Source organism: Macrobrachium rosenbergii, chromosome 11, assembly GCF_040412425.1.
Source record: "Macrobrachium rosenbergii isolate ZJJX-2024 chromosome 11, ASM4041242v1, whole genome shotgun sequence".
Taxonomy (NCBI): domain Eukaryota; kingdom Metazoa; phylum Arthropoda; class Malacostraca; order Decapoda; family Palaemonidae; genus Macrobrachium; species Macrobrachium rosenbergii.
In genome coordinates, this window is record NC_089751.1 from 46,360,591 (window position 1) to 46,379,475 (window position 18,885).

At 37.6% G+C, this 18,885-nt stretch overlaps 1 protein-coding gene across 11 annotated transcripts in view; it reads right to left on the reverse strand.

Annotated features, from left to right (window-relative positions):
- Positions 1-18,885, reverse strand: part of MTA1-like (metastasis associated 1-like) — a 180,915-nt gene that overhangs the window by 139,743 nt on the left and 22,287 nt on the right. For 9 of the 11 annotated variants that reach the window (XM_067111787.1, XM_067111780.1, XM_067111779.1 and 6 more), the window contains exons 2-3: positions 15,740-15,807; positions 5,070-5,163 (exon numbers count right to left, since the gene is read on the reverse strand). In XM_067111787.1, the coding sequence (XP_066967888.1) occupies positions 5,070-5,163; positions 15,740-15,807 (162 nt within the window). Of the gene's footprint in view, positions 1-5,069; positions 5,164-6,876; positions 6,967-15,739; positions 15,808-18,885 lie in introns of those variants that run through there. The other 2 variants (XM_067111784.1, XM_067111781.1) reach the window with 2 other exon arrangements.

Genomic DNA, 18,885 nt, shown 5'->3' on the forward strand with positions numbered 1-18,885 from the left:
AGCAGTCGCCCAGCCGGCACTCTCCTACCGCTTCGCCCTTACAAAAATACATCCACTCAGCTCGCCTTCTTTCGAATAGCTTCTGAGATTCTTTACGCTGGCCAAAAACCAATCAATCAAACTGTAATATACATTTATACATATACATATATATGTACGTATAGAAGTATATATATATATATATATATATATATATATATATATATATATATATATATATATATATATATATATATATACGTTAACATGAATTCGAATTACGTCATCGGCGAAAGTTACATACATATTCAACAAGCCAGTCAATATGAATTGGGCAGGAAACTGTAATGTTACTCTGAACTCAACAACTAGCCGTATTTTTCAAAACAAGACCAAAGCAAGTCATAAATACACATACCAATGCAAAGGTTCCCAAAGCATCTGGAATAAAACCACATTTTCTATTTTAATCAATGAAGAAACCCAAGAGAAGAAAACTGGAACGACCACCACGAACCCATACCGTTAATTTTACAAAAACAAAAACACTACCTGGGGAAAAAATTCAAAGCTTCAAAAGAAAACAGAAACTGGATTGATCAGTCGTTACCTTTGAGAGCCAATGACCATCGTCATCGACGCCGGCAAAATAAAGGCTCGACTGCCCAAAATTCAGCGATGCCACTGTACAGTAGAGTGCAGTACAGTAGGCTACTTGCCATCTTCATTTGCCTCCAGAGCGCGTGCATGTGTTAAGAACCCAAGGGGGCAGGTTGAAACAACCGCATCACACAAGCCACAAAACAATGCCGCCGCCATACAACACACCATAAAATGTCAAAGCGAAAGGAAAATTCCGAATTCAAAAGGGTCGACCCTTTGAGGACGAGATAAAAATGACGCGCTATTAACAAAGACAACAAAAGTCGGGAAAGAGAGGTTTTCGGCCCCGGGGGTTTTCATACTCATTATGACCTTTGCATTCTGCGCACCGGAAGAGCTGATCAAAGGCGGAGGAGGCTGCATCTATAACGGCTATCTCAAAAGCGAGACGAGGATCCGCATCAAGCCGCGAGAAAAAAAAACCCAGTGAATAAATCTCCCTCCAATCAGGATTAATAGACTGTTAATCCTGCCTCCAATAACAACCTTCGTCAAAACAATACGTCTCGCATCAAACGCTGGATGGACACACTCCGACGACCAGGACTCTTCTCGTCTTCCATTCACATCTTGGTCGCCTCATCAAATGTTGCATGGAAGGGTAATGAGACGACTCTAGTTTTTATTTCAGTCAACACACCAGCGGAGGGGATTTTTACCGAAACATTTTACAACACTTCCTTTCCTCATCAAACAAGGCAAAACGAGCAAGACGTACTGTAGTACTCCGTTGGATTCCAACCATTCAACACTCCTTCACCACATCTACTTGAATCATTCAAAAGTTCGGAAGTCATTAGGAAATACTATAACGTCTTTTCAAATACTTCCCTGAAAACTCCCAGACTGAATCTATAAAACTTTATGCAATTAAAATCAATTTCCAAAGGGCACTGGAATAACCGCCTTGTAGACTGCAATCAACCAAAACGAAATTCATATTCAGTTCAATCCACCGCTTACCAAATTGTATTATTTCTGTACACCAATCTGACTACATTCAAATGATCCGTTATACAATTTGCTTATCAAGTGATCCGTTATACAGTTTGCTTACCAAACGTCACGACAATCGCCCGTTGCCATATACCCATCTCTCATAAGTATGGACATTACTGGTCAATAATACTCGAATACGCTCCACAAACCGACCTGGTTTTTTTTTTTTTTTTTTTTTTTTTTTTTTTTTTTTAATGAAAGGATGAACTCCCTGCGATAAGCTGCGCTTCTGGCACAGTGGCACCTGAACTGAAACCTCACAGACAACTCTAATGGCTACAGTATGGTCATTGCAAAATAATAAAGAACAGTCAATAGGAGCCGGTTAATCCACTATTGTAATGCGCTTCGTCGATAATCTAAAAGTGTCTTTCACTTGCTACTGACAGTTATGTCTCAGACACCTTTCACGCAACGATTAGAACCCTATCGATCATTACAATCAGAATATATCACCTTAAGCATTTAACTGCTCTAATCTATGTACACGAGGAACACTGACAATTGACATCTACAGTTCCCAGGTACGATTGAACAGGTCGGGTTGGGGAGGACTTATGAGGGAAAATGTGCTGTGAAGATTACTGAGAAAATGGAAGGGCTGTAGACAACACAGATGAACGGGAGAATATCAAGTTTGCTAAGGAGATGATGGCGCCGGGCTTGCATTCCATCTAATTTATCATCACCCTTACTGAAACGACATCTACTAAAGGCGTAAAAGGCGACCCTTCTATAAACATGGTACACTTTGCAAATCTGTTGCATAGAGCAGACGATAACAAAACTACATTATTGCTTTTATTTTTTCAAAAACAGAATGGAATGCGCTCAGAACATAAAACGGATAGGCATATCACCATGAAACAACTAACAAGATCTTTGTCACGCTTCTAAAAAAGTATACAAAGTATTTAGCACTTACCGAAGAAAGAGAGAGAGAGAGAGAGGGGGGGGGGGGACCAGGAAATCCCTTCAAACGATGTTTCCATTGAATGTTAAGCTTTGCTTAGCTGTGCGAATTCATATCGGCTGGGTTCCAGCAAGTCCAATCGTTCAAAAAAAAAATTAATAAATAAAAAATAAAAAAAAACACTAAACTAGTGGAAAATAACGCGGTTACGAGTAACTGACAGACTTACGTAACCAGATGAAATGTAAACACCACTGACGAAACACTGAAGACATTATGCAAGAAGAACGCACGCGACATGCGAGGCAGCTATTTCCAGCATCTCTCATGGTTAGTTATTCAGATGACCGTCATTGCAACCCTTAGAAAAATGTGCCAATATGAAGAAAAAAAAAAAAAAAAAAAAAAAAAACAGGTGCCAAATCAGACGTCGATAACTGAAATATCATCATAACTGCAACCTTCCCCTCCATTTTGTTATCAACGTCCAACAGCCAACGCTCAGAAGCTTTTTACTTTATTATTACCTTTTTTACCAGGTGGAGGAGATGGGGGGGGAGATGATGTGGGGAAGGGTGTAGGAAGGAGGGGGAGACTAGTGAGGGAGAAAGGGAGTGGGAGGATTGGATCAATCCCAGCATTCATCCACAATGCCGACACAATTTATCTGTGAGTGCAATTTTCCCTTTCCCCCTCTCGATCGTTTCCCGTTCGGCGCGCTATTTACCTATTATAGAAATGTTCTACTTTGCACAACACAAATCATGGAGACCGTGCGAATTTCAGCGTGCCAATCTGGCCCCACCTACAATCAAATACATCAACAGTACAATGCGGCATTATGAGTTTTTTCCACCTCGTCCATTTCCATTGGAGCCAAGTATAGTTACAGCCTGTGCATTTGCCGGTGCATGGCATGCGCATATCCAGCGTGCGAGCATAAATCCACCTCCAATGAGAGAGAGAGAGAGAGAGAGAGAGAGAGAGAGAGAGAGAGAGAGAGAGAGAGAGAGAGAGAGAGAGAGAGAGAGAGAGAGAGAGAGAGCGTTAAATGCAGTGGTACACTGAATGTGGCCATCGCGCAATTTCCTGGCCATGATTTCGATGAAAATGTGAGTGCAGCCCTCGTTGTAAATGACTTCCTTTAATTAGTTATTCAAAATGAGATAACGAACACACCCTGTTTATTCATTTTAAGGTAACTGACCGCCGTCTTATGCCTTCATTTGCTTGCATGGTCCCGAGAGGAGAATGGAGAAAGTTTTCCCACAACTCCGTTGCACGATCATCCAAGTAAAAATACAAGTCTTGTTCGTCAGAACGAAATTACAATTTGAAGAGTCGTTGTAACTTGTACAAGAAGTATCGACAGCATCGATAATATTCCAGAGTGCTCCGAAAGATGACATATTTAGATATTTAACGGTAAATAATACTCTATCAAGGAGAGGAAGTTTTCGCCAGCCATACGGTCCATCTCCGTTCCCCGTAAGAGTTCATGTTTCGCAGTCAGCAGCTGCCGTATGGAAATCGCAGTACGAGGTTACCTCAAACCTGGTGACTACAAATCATTGATGGCAATGCAACAAACAGCAACATTACAACACAAACAGACATCAGCTATTCTACTTGCAAGGTGAAATGTTATGAGGGTAAAATACTGAATGACAGGGTATCCGAGAGAGAGAGAGAGAGAGAGAGAGAGAGAGAGAGAGAGAGAGAGAGAGAGAGTTTTTCATTCTCAATGACCTACAGAGAGAGAGAGAGAGAGAGAGAGAGAGAGAGAGAGAGAGAGAGAGTTTTTCATTCTCAATGACATACAGAGATTTTTCATTCTCAATGACCTACAGAGAGAGAGAGAGAGAGAGAGAGAGAGAGAGAGAGAGAGAGAGAGAGAGAGAGATTCATTCTCACTGACATACTGAGAGCTACTCATTCCCACTGACTTGCCGAGAGAGAGAGAGAGAGAGAGAGAGAGAGAGAGAGAGAGAGAGAGAGAGAGAGAGAGAGAGAGAGAGAGAGAGAGATTCATTCTAAAGGACATATCGAGAATTATTCATTCTCACCGACATACCGAGAGCTATTCATTCTCACTGACTTGCCGAGAGAGAGAGAGAGAGAGAGAGAGAGAGAGAGAGAGAGAGAGAGAGAGAGAGAGAGAGAGAGAGAGAAAATTTCATTCTCAATGACATAGAGACTTTTCATTCTCAATGACCTACAGAGAGAGAGAGAGAGAGAGAGAGAGAGAGAGAGAGAGAGAGAGAGAGAGAGAGAGAGAGAGAGAGAGAGACTCATTCTCACTGACGTACCGAGTTATTCATTCTCACTGACTTACCGAGAGAGAGATTCCACCTCACTGACTTAGCAAAGTGCGTTGACGTACCGTACTATTCGAAAGTCAGACCAACCAAGTACCCAAACCACGCCTCCTTCAGTATAAAACGAAACAGACCACAAGAGAAAAAGAGACGGTAAAGACACCAACACAAAATGCTAAGATGAAATCGGTACTTACTCTGATGTTTGTCTGCCAACATAATAAGGGAGGAGGATATGTCTCGGCGTCTATAAAAGCACATGACTTTGGCTTCCACGTTTCCATTCGGGGTCTGAAACGGATAAAAAGAAACGACTGTCAAAACTACAGTACCTTATATCACTCAAAAGGATCATCTAAGGAGAAAGTGTTAGAACTTACAACACCGGATACAGTGTGTGGAAAATCACTTATCAATCACGATTTCCTTTGCTTCAATCCTCTCTCATACGAAATGGTTGGACCCGTACATACACAACCCAAGCGGTGAAAAGCCAGGACAATCTTCAATGTACCGTTCCATAACCCTTTATAAAACGTAAGATTCATCAATCAATGACAACTTTAAAATATGCAAAATACATGACGGGCAAATGTATACACATTACAAACTGCACACACAGTGTAATATTTTACCATAAACCAAATTCAAAGTAATCTGTATTTTTCCTAGGATACGAACCTACGCTTTTATAGATGGAGTGCTCAACGCCATAACGCGCTGCGGCTGTCTGCTGCCTTATAAATAATAATAATAATAAAAAAAACAATGCCCAGTCGGCATGTTAACCTTTGACTTGAGGTGAGAATAGCCCGTAAAAACTAAGTTTGATACCTATTTTCAAAATTCATATTCTTGTTATACACGTCATATTTCACAAAAAATTAATCTCAAGAACTGATAAGGCACGTGGAGGGTGATGAGAATTTGAGGTAAATTAGATAAGCCGTCGAGATACTGAAGTTCTAGGATGGAGGCAAAGAAGGGAGTGACTAGTTTGATGTAAAAGTGGGCCGGAGTCAGAGATGGAATAGTAGATGCAGTACAAGCAAAGTTGGGGGATATGAAAGTGTGTCAAGTATAGAGCACTGAATGGTTCATGTTTACACATGATAAAGTGCATATTGGGGATAATGAAGAGAAACCACAGAAATAGTAAAAGATTTTGAAAGTGTCTGCTCGACACGAAAGTTGAGATTAAGCATGCGCAACAGTAAGATTAAGATCATGAGGATACGCACAAACACACATGTAAAGCAGGGTGACAGAACTGTGACAGTCACAGAGGTGAGCCCCAGAAAGGTAGCACGGGATGTGTACGGCTGGGAGGACTTGATTTTTCATAATGCTGTGTGAGAGAATGTTGAACCAGCTCTCCTTTATGGAACTAAAGTGGAAGTATAAATGAAAGAAAAAATTGAGTGTAAAGATGAACTCTTTATGTGTAATACAAAGAATCAAAAGAATGAGAAATATGGATGCATACTGTATGTTTAAAAGACTAGGGTATGTGAAGGATGGATCACTGCACCGAGATGGTTTGGTTATTCGGAAAGAATGGACAGAGTTGATGCTGAAGTGTCAGAATGGAGAAGAGGAAAGCCCAGAAAGGGTTGGATCAAGGATATGAAAGAAATCTTGGCTGGGAAAGACATTAAATTTTGGGAAACACAAGAATGCAAGCAGATAATGCCATGGGAATTTTCTGTATGGGGAGGGGTCATCCACAAATAAACAATTCAAGTATGAATGTGCCATCTTGTAGGGGTAAACAGCCTTAGTTGACAAAAAATATAAACATAATAATAATAATTCCAAGACAATGGACACCTGCCTTGATCTCCACTATAACACAAACCTAAAAGCTATTTCTCCCGTGGCTTTAAAACTTCAAGTGAAGAATGTCTGGGTTCTCTGAACATATATCACTCAGGTCCCTTAGTTTAGACAGAAATGGAATACAGCCTTCATCACACTTACTTTACATTCAACAGCTTCACTTACCATCAATGGAAAAATGAACACTACTTTCTGTCACATTCAAAAAAGGAAATATTGTCGAGTATTTCTATTCAATTCTCCAAGCATCATCATCTATGAGAAAAATAGACAAAAGTAAAGATAATCAAATGAATTTCCCACAGGAACCAACACTCAACGCCAAATATCTAAGTATTTGGTAAGAAAAACACTAACAGGCTGATAAGTAATGAGAAAAATAATGGCCAACAATGCTTAAATATGTTGTCACTATGATTATTGAGAACTAAACAGTGTTACTGAAGTAATACACTTCCAACGATGTACAACTAAAATTGTACTTTCTATTAATGTAAAAAATAATCTATATATGTAATTTCCATATTAATTTTCACACACTGTACATCTGTGCAGTAAGTTAAGCTTCAGTAAGAATAGGTGACGATAACAGTTAAAATCAGCCATACAGATTTTTTTACAAAACAAAAAATTCACAGTTAATATCATTTGATACTACTTTGACAATACCCACTGAAAAAAATTCTCTAAATACCCTGACTAATGCTTTTGACTATTTGCTTCAATAACTCCCTAGGTAATTTTGTTTCTAACACAATAAAGAACATCGGTCCCATTGCAATATTTGATGAATCTTGATATTTCATAAACACTTACCTAACAATATTCAACAAGTTCTCACTTTACTCTAGTACGAAGAAGTTGTAATAGTAATTATAAACTAAGAGTAACAAAAAAAATTTAGGAATAAAACTAAAATACATGTAAATTTTGTCACATGTAATCACAGAATTGCCTACTAAGAGAACACCTACCATATTAGAGCACAATTAAGCATGAAGTACTCAATAACAGTAATCTTCAAAAATCAGACACATAAGGAGACAGTCCTACTTGGAGCGAATTCTATTTATTTACACCAAACCCTACAGTGAATGAACCTGAAGTATCATTATAAACTCGGCATTAAATTCAGGTATCTGTGTACATTCATATCTAAAACAAAGGATGATTTCAATGATGTGAATATTGCTGGCATAGCAAAATCTACTTCTCAAGTATAATTCCACACAGAAACTATACTTTTATGCAAATTAAACTTCCACTTGCCTTGATCTAAGAATATTTAAGTCATATTTAGCAATAAGCTATACCGCACACCTGCCTAGGCACCATCAAAATCAAGAACACATGTGACCACTAACGTTACTGATTTCATGTCTTACACGTACACAAATGTTATCGCAAGTGTTCCTTTAACAACACTTTGAGAGTATTTGGTGCAAACACCAATGAAAGTTTCATGGTGACCTGTGCCCAACAACAACAAAAATTATTTATAAAAAGTGTTACTCTCTTCTTGCACTGGCCTTTTGGCCAACAGAAATAAATTCTGCAATAATCATGGTCCACACCCAGAGGTTTACACCAGGCTTCATTTTTTACCTACACATTGTTATTTATAAACTTACAGGTCACTATTGGGAGCTACAGCCTATGCTGGCCTACTAAACCAGGCCAAACAGGTATGCAAATAAAAAAAAATTACATCATTTCACCTAAAACTTGGCAACACCATTCTATGAAATTAAAGGCAATTCCTATTAAGACGATTCAGTACTCTCCTTATATTCAACAATGAAAAAATAAAGGGATATATCAATATTTCTAAGGCTATCAATCAGAAACTTACATTAATGAACTAAAATTACTTCCAAGGCTTTTTATAATTTACCTATGAGCCCACGTTTATTTATGAATATATTTCTTTTACATATTAATTTCTGTATATTTTAGATACTTGTGGCTTTCCTTTTTTCCAAATGCGGTATTCTATTTTGGGGAATCTTGCTTACTCCTCCAAAATTCTGTCATGAAGACACAAACTAAATAATAAATAAAGGATGATAAGACTTCAACTGATTAAAAGCAATGACCAAACCACATTTCAACAGCTCATCCAGTTCAGAGTTTCATAATAATAGAATAAAATGAAGTATTTGTCTGTACCCAGCAAAACAACTTACAAAAATTAAGCAGTTCCCAAAATTTACCATTTTTTATATGACAAAACAATACAAAAGATTGATAATACCTACAAATAAAGGATTACAAAAAAGAAAATAGCAGCTTAAAATACTTGTACAGCTAGTCTAGTACTGTACTCGGTAATCACCCATTCTAAATCACACTGTACTGTACTCGGTAATCACCCATTCTAAATCACACTACAATAATTTATACCATTAGCATTACAATTTCCATGGGGAAACTGGGATCACCAAAGTTTTAGAATCCTTATAAAAAAAAAAAAAAAAAAAAAAATCACTACTCGTGAAGCCTCTAAAGGTTCACAAATTTTTCATAAAATAAAAATGAACAATATACCAAAAGTGCCTCAGCCTAAGAGGAGCATGTGTACCCAACAATGTCTATATGGACCAATGCATTCATTGGTTCCACCTCATAAAGAGAACAATGTTCCATCTTTCCATCTATATATGTTGTTTTCATATTTAAATTATTAATAAAAAGCACTGGGAATGTTATGGATGTAACTTCTCTATTATCAAGTTTTTTACACTATCAATTCTTCACTGATAACTTGTAATCGGCTATTTCCCTTTCCATCATTCATTATCCTACTCATTGTGGAATTACATTTTGCAACCACTGTACCCAATGAACCTGCACCTAGTTTGTTTCATAAAACCCCAATTATCACATGCACCTTACTTCTGTAATACAGAAATTCCTGTCTCATAAAGCTTGAATTAGCCAAGATCTATTCTAGAGTCTCCATCCTGCCTACTGGTGTGATCTTCTCTTTTTCCTCAGAAAAGTCACCACTATCAGTTCCCAAAAGAGCCTTTCTAACAGTAGTGCTTCTCCCCTATCTTAAATTTATTTTCATCTGCTTCACCTTTTGTTTTTGTCTCCACTGCGTAATGTTGGTTTGTTATCTCCTTATGGGTTATCATGACATAAAGAGTTACCCTTGCAGTTTCCAGTTTATTAGTTTAACGAATTTTTTGGTGGATTCAGTTTTTTATCATTAACTTTGTTGTAATGTTATCTTTCTTGGGATCTGTTGTCCTGCCTCCCAATACTTGTTTATTCCTGTCATTTACCTTGAATTGTATTCACACTTTTTTTGGTTGGTACCTCTTGTTCAATTAGTGGTACTATTACTCGATTGTTTTTGACCTCTAACACTCGCTTATTCATCCACTGATTTTGTGGCTCCTAAATTTGATGAAATCTGTTTCTAAACACCATGCTTTTCTTTGGGTTAGTGTTTTAGACAGTGTAATGTGTTGGCCTTGCATTACCATTTACTTTGGCATAACTGTTTACTCTTAGTATGTCCACACCTTTGGCATATTCCAATAGTGGCCTGCAACTTTTGTATTGTGTCAAAGACAACCTTGTCCCCGGAAGCTGAAGCACATGACAAGCTAGGAGTGGTATCCCTTTGCACAGAAGCAGACATATAAGCAACAACTGCAGAAGGCTGATGTCTCCCCGAATTCACCACAAAATGATTTCTTTCCACCCATGACCCTTCACCATTCGGTGCCCAAGAACTTTAGTTGGCCAGGCAGCTCTCAAGAAGTCCCCCCTTTCTAGACTTAACAGGTAAATAATACCAAAGTAGAAGACCTCTTTTTCCCTTCCATTCATAAGAAAATCTCGCCTTCAGAGTTTGTGGAGATGATAGGTTTTGGTTTCTTCCCCGGATTATGCAATTTCTAGTAAGGACCTGTCTCCAGAGACCTTGGGCAAATTTGGCAATCATGGGGGTTGATGTTCTTTCTCAAGGGTATCACCTCTCTATCTTAGATAGGCCTCCTCTTTCCATGTTCCTATGACTTTGCACTGCAACCTAACACCTCAGAAAGGTTTCAGTCCTTAATGAACAAGGTGAGGTCCATGATCAAAAGGTAGGCTACCAAAAAGGTTCTCCATGGTTCACCATGCTACTACAGTCACCTCCTCCTCATCCAAAAGGTGACATATGGTTGGAAGCCTGTCACAGATTTCAGCTGACTCAGCAAGTCTGTTTGCAAGACATCATTAAAATAGAGACAGGTCACTAAGGAAGCCCATAAAGAGAGATAATTTCCTGTCCTCCCTGAACCTTCAAGATGTTTATTTCCATTAGAATATCCACCCAGCACCTTGGAAATAAGTCTGGTTCATCGTATGTTTTGGCCATTTTGACATTTCTCAAGTCTTCACTCAAACAATGCTGCCAGTAACACTGCGGACACACCGTAAGGGGTTCCAGCTGTCACTATCTTAGCAACTGGTCAGTAATGGCTCTGTCACCTGTCAATTTCTTCCAGACATTTGATACCTTGGCTCTCCACATCAATTGGAAGACACTGACACTAAGAAAGCTATTCTGCAATTCCAGACAAGCTATAATCTGACTGCCAAGGTTGTCAGATGGATATCAAGCGTCTGCGGATTTGCTCTCTTCAGCTTCAGTTTCAGCTGGCTAAATCCATACCTGACTATAAAAACCTCCTTAGTCCTGAAGGACTTGAAACAGTGTGAGACATGGGAACCTGGTTCCTCCTAAGCTAAGGGCGACTCTTGAGTATGGCTCTGTTATGCGCATACATTCTCAGCTGTTCTTCTAGGTGTAGCATTTTCTTACCATTCCATTCCATCTTTAGACTGCTTGTCTCCACCTAGCATTTTTTATATTATTTTTTTTTTCTAGTAAACCAAGTTGTAGGATTCCTTCTGTATATAATTATTTTAAGTGCAGACTTTCAGTAAGAGTAACTTATCAATGTAGTGTGTCATCTTTCACAGCAGCAGGTACCTTTGGTTCTAAATTTTCTGTTCTAAAGTTATTCATTTTAGTGCTGCTTTCTCATTTCACTGCTACTACTAGTTCAAGTTAATTATCCATACATTTATGATTAGTGGGAGTGTATGTATTTCTTTTTTCTTGTTTGTGAACATCATACATTCCATATTACCTTGTTAGTGTATTTGTGGGATATTTTGCTGCATGTCTTATAATGCCAAAGCATACTTGTAAGTGTAATGGGGGACCTTCTCCAAACTCCTCAAGCTCAATTCTCTTTCATTTAATGGAAAAGCAAGGAAATAATAGAAATGGCATCAGTTATTAACAGTATGAGCAGTGAGTCTTCTAGATCTCAACTAATACAAGTCTGGTGGACTGGGATTTACATACCATAGAAATGAGGCCTGAAAAATCAATGGGTTTTATATGAAAATGCTTTTTAATTCAAATACAGCACTTGTAACTTGAGCTTTGAATCCTTATCAGAACATGGTTCAACCTTTCCATGACTATCAATCTGCAGAATCCATCACTACATAACCACACATGAAATGCAGGCAAATGCACATCCTAAACATTTTCATTACAAAAACCAATGTCAATTAAAACAATTATATTGAACTTTTCTTTTCATGTACTTTACCTGGCATCTAGTCTCAATTTAGTAAGGGTGCAAAAGAAACAGGTTTGCTATTACAAATTATACGAGCATAATTTGCTGTACTTCCATGAGCCTAAGACAGCTAGCAGCATTGTTTAATTTTTATAATAATACTAAGTTCAGGTAAATATAGGATTGTCAAAGTGCATATGAAACTCACATAACCATCTGAAAGTCCATCTCAGCCTCACCTTTTTACTGTACCCTACTACTGAATGCAAATCCAAAAAGATGTGGAAAAAAACATGGATTTGAGATAAAATGTCAAAAACATGTGATATCACAACCATGTACCCAAGAGTAAAAAGTTCAACTAAAAATCTTGGACAAGGAATGTCTCTCACAGGTATTTTATCTCCCTATTAAACACACACTTTTATATGATAAAAACTCATTAATCAAAGGATTTCAGTTATGTTGCACAGTGTATTAATGCACATTATTAACTGTCTATTAAAATTATATAACAATAAACACTGGACTAAAATTATTAGGTAACTCAACCAGAGCACAGCTGAAACAATGAACTCTTCAAGGGGCTGACTGAAGAATTTGTTTTTAATAACATATTTTACATTCTGTTTAATATACTGCACTCTAAAAATTTAATAATCAAATACACCAAAACAGATGAAGATTCTGAACTACTTTCTTTGACTGATTTGTTTCCTAGCTTGACAAAGTTGTAGCTGAAGTTTGGATATTTACATATGTTACAACTGTTAAATGCTGATCTGCATTAGAAATGGAATACAAAATTTAGGTCTAAGGCTAAGCGCTAGGACCTTTCAGGTCATTAAGAGCTGAAAAGGAAATTGAGAGTAAAGTTCTCAAGTTGTAACATAAAGAAAACTGTGCAGTTCCAATATGAAAGAATCATTAGGATACAGAGGAAAGTAAGATGGAGGAAAGAGAATGTGAATGGAGGTATGGTAAAAGGAATTACAGGTTGCAGCTGGGGATGCTACGAAGGACGTAATGCCTACAGTGCACCATGTGAGATGTAATGAGGGAACTACCCCTTGCGGGGAACCTGCATTAGGGTCACATGAGCTATAGCCAAATGCCACTTGGTGACAAAAGTGTGACCAATACAAAGGAAAGATAGAACACCCCAAAAGATGATGGGGGTTGGGATGCTTCATACATACTAAAAGGAATGGCTACACAGGATGTGGTCATAACAGTTGCAGAATTAAGCTGTTTTTTCAGAATTTTCCTTTTTCTTAATGGCCCACATTAGCAAGGATGTGACACACTTCAACATCTACATCAGCTTCATATAATTTATGGAAAGGAAAACTGATCTGTTGATTCACCCAATCTTCTCCTTAGAAGTTCACTAAAGCAAAATTCCAAACAGGTGCAAGCACAGCTGCAAGGTCTGTCATTGTTCCTGCTGCTGTAGCACTACAGTACTGAGGGTTGCTAAATGCCAGTATTATGTGGGTGCTTATTTTCTTAAACCTGTTTATTGAGACTACTGGTTACTTTTCATTCTTTTGAATCAGTTAATGAGACCTCTAAGCCACATATCTATTCTGATAATGGTCATCCAATGTATCCATTCTTAAATGAGAGGTGTAAACTTGAGATCAGCTGAGTAAGCACGTTACTTATAGTTTAAAGCATTTCAATGTATATGTTTGGAAAAGCAACATGTAGCCAATGAACATGTATTCACGTATAGTGACTCCCCTATATAAATATACATAAGCATTAGGTTCCAGAACCTTTTATGAACACTGAAAATTTACTCAAGTTGAGAAAAGCCCTTTAAATCCCTTAAAAACACCTATCTTGTTCATAATGTTAAAACACAAACCAAAGAAGAAATATGGTGGGAGATGGAATGTTTAACTTTCATAAAGATTTATAACTCTACATATGATTCAAAAACCTACATGCATAGTAGTTTGTCAATAAAAGGCAAATAATGCTCATGCATATTTTAGCTAAGCCTACACTTCTGATAAAAGGCAAATAATCCTCATGTGTATTTGAACTACGCCTACGCTTCAGACAAAAGGAAAATAATCTTCATGTGTACTGTATTTGAACTAAGCCTACACTTCTGAATACTTATTAAAAGGGAAACGTTTGCTTGGCCTAACAATTGCATCATCCAAAATTATGGCACAACAATCAGTTCATCAATGCAACACTATCAGCAGTGTTGGTAATGTGTTTTCTATACCTACTTGTATAGTATTGCCTACTGGATATTTATTTAAAAAAACTTGAGTAAATAAGAGCAGGAACTATAAAATAAAACATAACTGCTTGAAAGCTTCTAAAGCAAGTTCTTTTTCATTTCTTACAAAATTCCCATGAACTACCCATTCCTTTAAATACATAGCCACAATGCTTATACGATGAAAAAATTCTACAAAGTAAAAATATGAGTTACAATAAATGTAATATGAAATTTTAAAAAATAACTTATACATTTCTTACACTGGTAAATATACCACACTAAAAAAAACTTGTCCTAATCCTTCAACTTTGCCCACTGAATATACTGAACATTACATTCCTATTCAACTTAAAAAAAACACATACATAAGCAACACAACCAGAGATGTAAAATTACTAGGTCAGACCTTTCACCATACAATCAGCAGATGGGTGGGTGGGGTGCGAGGAATAGAGGGAGATTTCTTAGGTCAATCCCTAAAAAATGAATCAGTGGTTAATGAAGTAAAGCTGTGCAATTTCTTAGGTCAATCCCTAAAAAATTAATCAGTCGTTAATGAAGTAAAGCTGTGCAGCTTCTTGTTTTAAATTACTGAGAATACCCCTATAACATTTGACCCAAATTTGTTAAAAAAAAAAAAAGTAGTTTTTCATTTGTATACAGTTTGAGTCCAGATTTCTAAGGATTCCTAGGCTAGGGTACATCATGCATCAGAACATTAGGATACATTTTGAAAATTAAAGTTTGTTTATACAAGTGTAATTTTTTAATAAATAACATACTATTTTAGGCATACCATATCCAAGAGGATTAGTAGCCCCAACAACATTTAAAGACTGGAAAACAGCATAAATAGGAGGCCCATTAATCATGTTAGGACTTAAGGATTGGTTTTGCTGTTTATAACTATTTTGCAAAATCATTTTGCTATAAAACTTACTTTCACAATTTCAAACAAGTTACTGAGAGGTTAGTATGTGATGGCATAGTTTCAAAAATTGGGTAAGAATACTAAATTTCATTAATAGTTCATGAAGTGAAATACCTGATAATATAATAAGCTGCTGGAAAAAGTCAAATTCTTTATACCAAACTGAATTAATACCAGGATCTGCAAAATATAAATCATGAGGCAAACATGTGAATGCTATTGTTCAAACAACATTCACTAGTATAGCCTTACCTTATTAAGTTCTTCTATTCTCCTAATTTGATATGGTGAGGTTGAGGATGTTTCAAAATATACATAATCTGCAAAAAAAGAAAAAACCAACATCAGGAAAACGTTAGTAGTTATCAGTAACGAGTAAAAATAATTACTTTCTGAAAATTTTTATTAAAACCATATATATATATATATATGGTTATAAATTTGGCCTTATAATTAATATTTAATTTTACACTAAAGACAGCATAAAGAGGTAGCTGGAATGTTTGGACAGCAAGATTGAAGAAAGGAAATGGGAACAGAAGTAAAAGGCAAAAAAGTGAGTGTAGCTAGGGTCGAAAGGGACACTACAAATAACCTTTAGTAATGCCTACAGTGCACCACATGAGGTGCACTGACAGCACCACTCCCCTAAGATCTTAGGTTTCCATAAACAGTTATCTACTGGCAATAAGAACTATATATTCTAATAAATTGCATCTAAATGGATACTTTATATTTACTCCTACAAAAAATTATTTGGATATTTCCACCATTATAGTATGTTACATGAAAAATTCTCTCCCAACCACTTTTGATGTTATAGTTCTACATTTACAGCCCATGAAATGCATGTATGAAATTAAGATTTATGAAATTTAGGCAATCAAGCCAAGCACTGGAGTCCTTTTGGCCATTCAATGCTTAAGACCGCAAAAGGCGAGTTGGAGTATTTGGACAGCAATACTGAAGAAAAGAAGCAGAAATGAAGGTAAAGTAAAAGGCTAGAAAGTATGCACAACTAAGGAATGATAGCACTAGCCCTCTGCAGGGAATACATGTATGAAGATATCATGTTTGTAAGCTATCCAAGATGACAGACTTACCTCTAGATTCGTTCCAATTCCCCAGAGATGGACAATTATCTTGTTGAAGACCTCCCTTGTAAAGATTTAGATACTACTTCTTACAGTTATTAAAACCAACGATATTAGATCTGACTACAGAAACAAGGAGCCAGACTGACTTAGAACTGTGTATTGTACTGGGACCTATGAAAAGGTCAGTGACATTCTATCTCTGCTACCCTATAGGATGCTCAGGCTGCAGAGAGGTAGACAGTTCCATATGTTCTAGGCCATGAACAAAGGCCAATACATAAGCAATCTCCATTGAGTTATAAGGAATAGGTTTGGTAGAATGCACATGTCACTAGTTCTAGGATTATAGTGGAACTTAAGGTCCTAGATGTCTTGTTTTATTGGGTGAGTTGGTAGATTTGGAAAAATTCCCCCTCTGATTTGGTAGATACATCAAATTTTATAGTGTTCATGCCTATATTGGCTGCTACTTACTTCAGTCACCTTCAGTCTAGCAAAGTAGAAAAGGTCATACAGGTTTAACAACTTTTTTTAAGTTACCACACCATTTAGTCAAACTATTTTGCTGAAGTTACTTGGGCTAATCAACATTACCAAGTGCTCTTTGCTCTCTTAAGGAAGTACATGGTGTAAATATCTCTTTTTTTTAAAATATTCTCAGTATCTATAAGGATGTTAACCAGGTCTTTCAATTGGTACAAAAAAAGACCCCTCATTTGTGTCAGGCCTTTGGAGAGACCAACCTCATCCTCTGTTAAGTTCTCTCTGCTGGACCTTCACCTTTTGAGGTTTGAACATTGTCACCAGGGATTTTTTTTAAAAGCTCCCTTCACAGCCCTGACACAGGCTACCTATTTGCTGCAAATAGATCGGCTGATATTTGGGGGGTCTTGCTTCCAGGCGAGTCCTTCACTGAAATTAGACCAACTTTTAATGTATAATGGGTTGTTCATTTTTTAAAATGGCTGACACATATGAAGGTTGCCCCATAGGCATTAAAAGGAATTCTCCAGTGCAGCCCACGGGTTCATAACCTGAAAGCAAAACACCGAGAGCTCCCTGTTTAGCTAAGTGGCAAACAGGTCGATAGCCATTGTTACCCAAATCTTGAATATACCTTTATGTTGTATGTGGATGCACAGTCCACTCTGACCCTATACTCTGACCTTAAAAAACCAATCGGTCCCTATGACCAGACCTGACAACTGAGCTTGTCTACCACTATATTCAGCATGGCAAACCACTCATTCATGCAACTGCCTTGCAAAGTGTCAAAGAGAAAGAGGGAGGACCCCCTTTCCTCATTGACATATGCCAACAGTCGTGTTAAGCACTGCTGGGTGACCCATCCACTGATCCCAAAATGCTTGCAGTACCAAAAATGCGGCATCCATTTCCAGACCACTGACAGGCATGAAAGAACCTTCTTGAGTCCACACACCTACAGCAAACAAGCTATCCAAGTGTGCATGCCCAACCCCATTCATTGCATCTTGAGAACATAAGTATCTCCAGCAGTAGGAATTCAATAAAATTCTCAAAATCTTGTCACAATGATCTGCCAGTGAGGGATGAGCTTGCTAAGGAACAACAGGTGACTGAGAATGATCTTCTAAAAAATTAAGCTGGTTGTTACTGTCAAGACAGGAGCCATTCTTAAACCTACCTGAAAATGCTGACCTGAGAGTCCACAGGTACTTTTCCTGTTACTTTAACAGAAAATCCAACTTGCTCTGGTTAATAACACTCTCCAGGTCACAAATGAGAATAATCAGTCCCAACCCTAAAGTAATTACACCTTTGAAGCTGCCACAATCATCGAAATACCAAAGTAGAAGGATCCAAAGTAAATAGGCACAAGAAGACAACACATTGAACACGTGCATGACCAGATGTGGGGCATCTAACAACCCAAAACATGGAGCTTACATTGTACAAACTATTCCAAAAATGATATTTTTATGATAAAATAAAGTTTTGTACATACTTACCCAGCAGATATATACTTAGCTATAGTCTCCGACGTTCCCGACAGAATTTCAAAACTCGCGCACACGCATTGGTAGGTCAGGTGATCTACCATAACCGCCGCTGGGTGGCGGGAATAGGAACCATTCCCGTTTTCTAATCAGATTTTCTCTTCCACCTGTCTCCTGAGGGGAGGCTGGCTGGGCCAGACATCAGATATATCTGCGGGTAAGTATGTACAAAACTTTATTTTTATCATAAAAATATCATTTTTGTACATGCAACTTACCCGTCAGATATATACTTAGCTGAATGGCACCCTTGGAGGAGGGC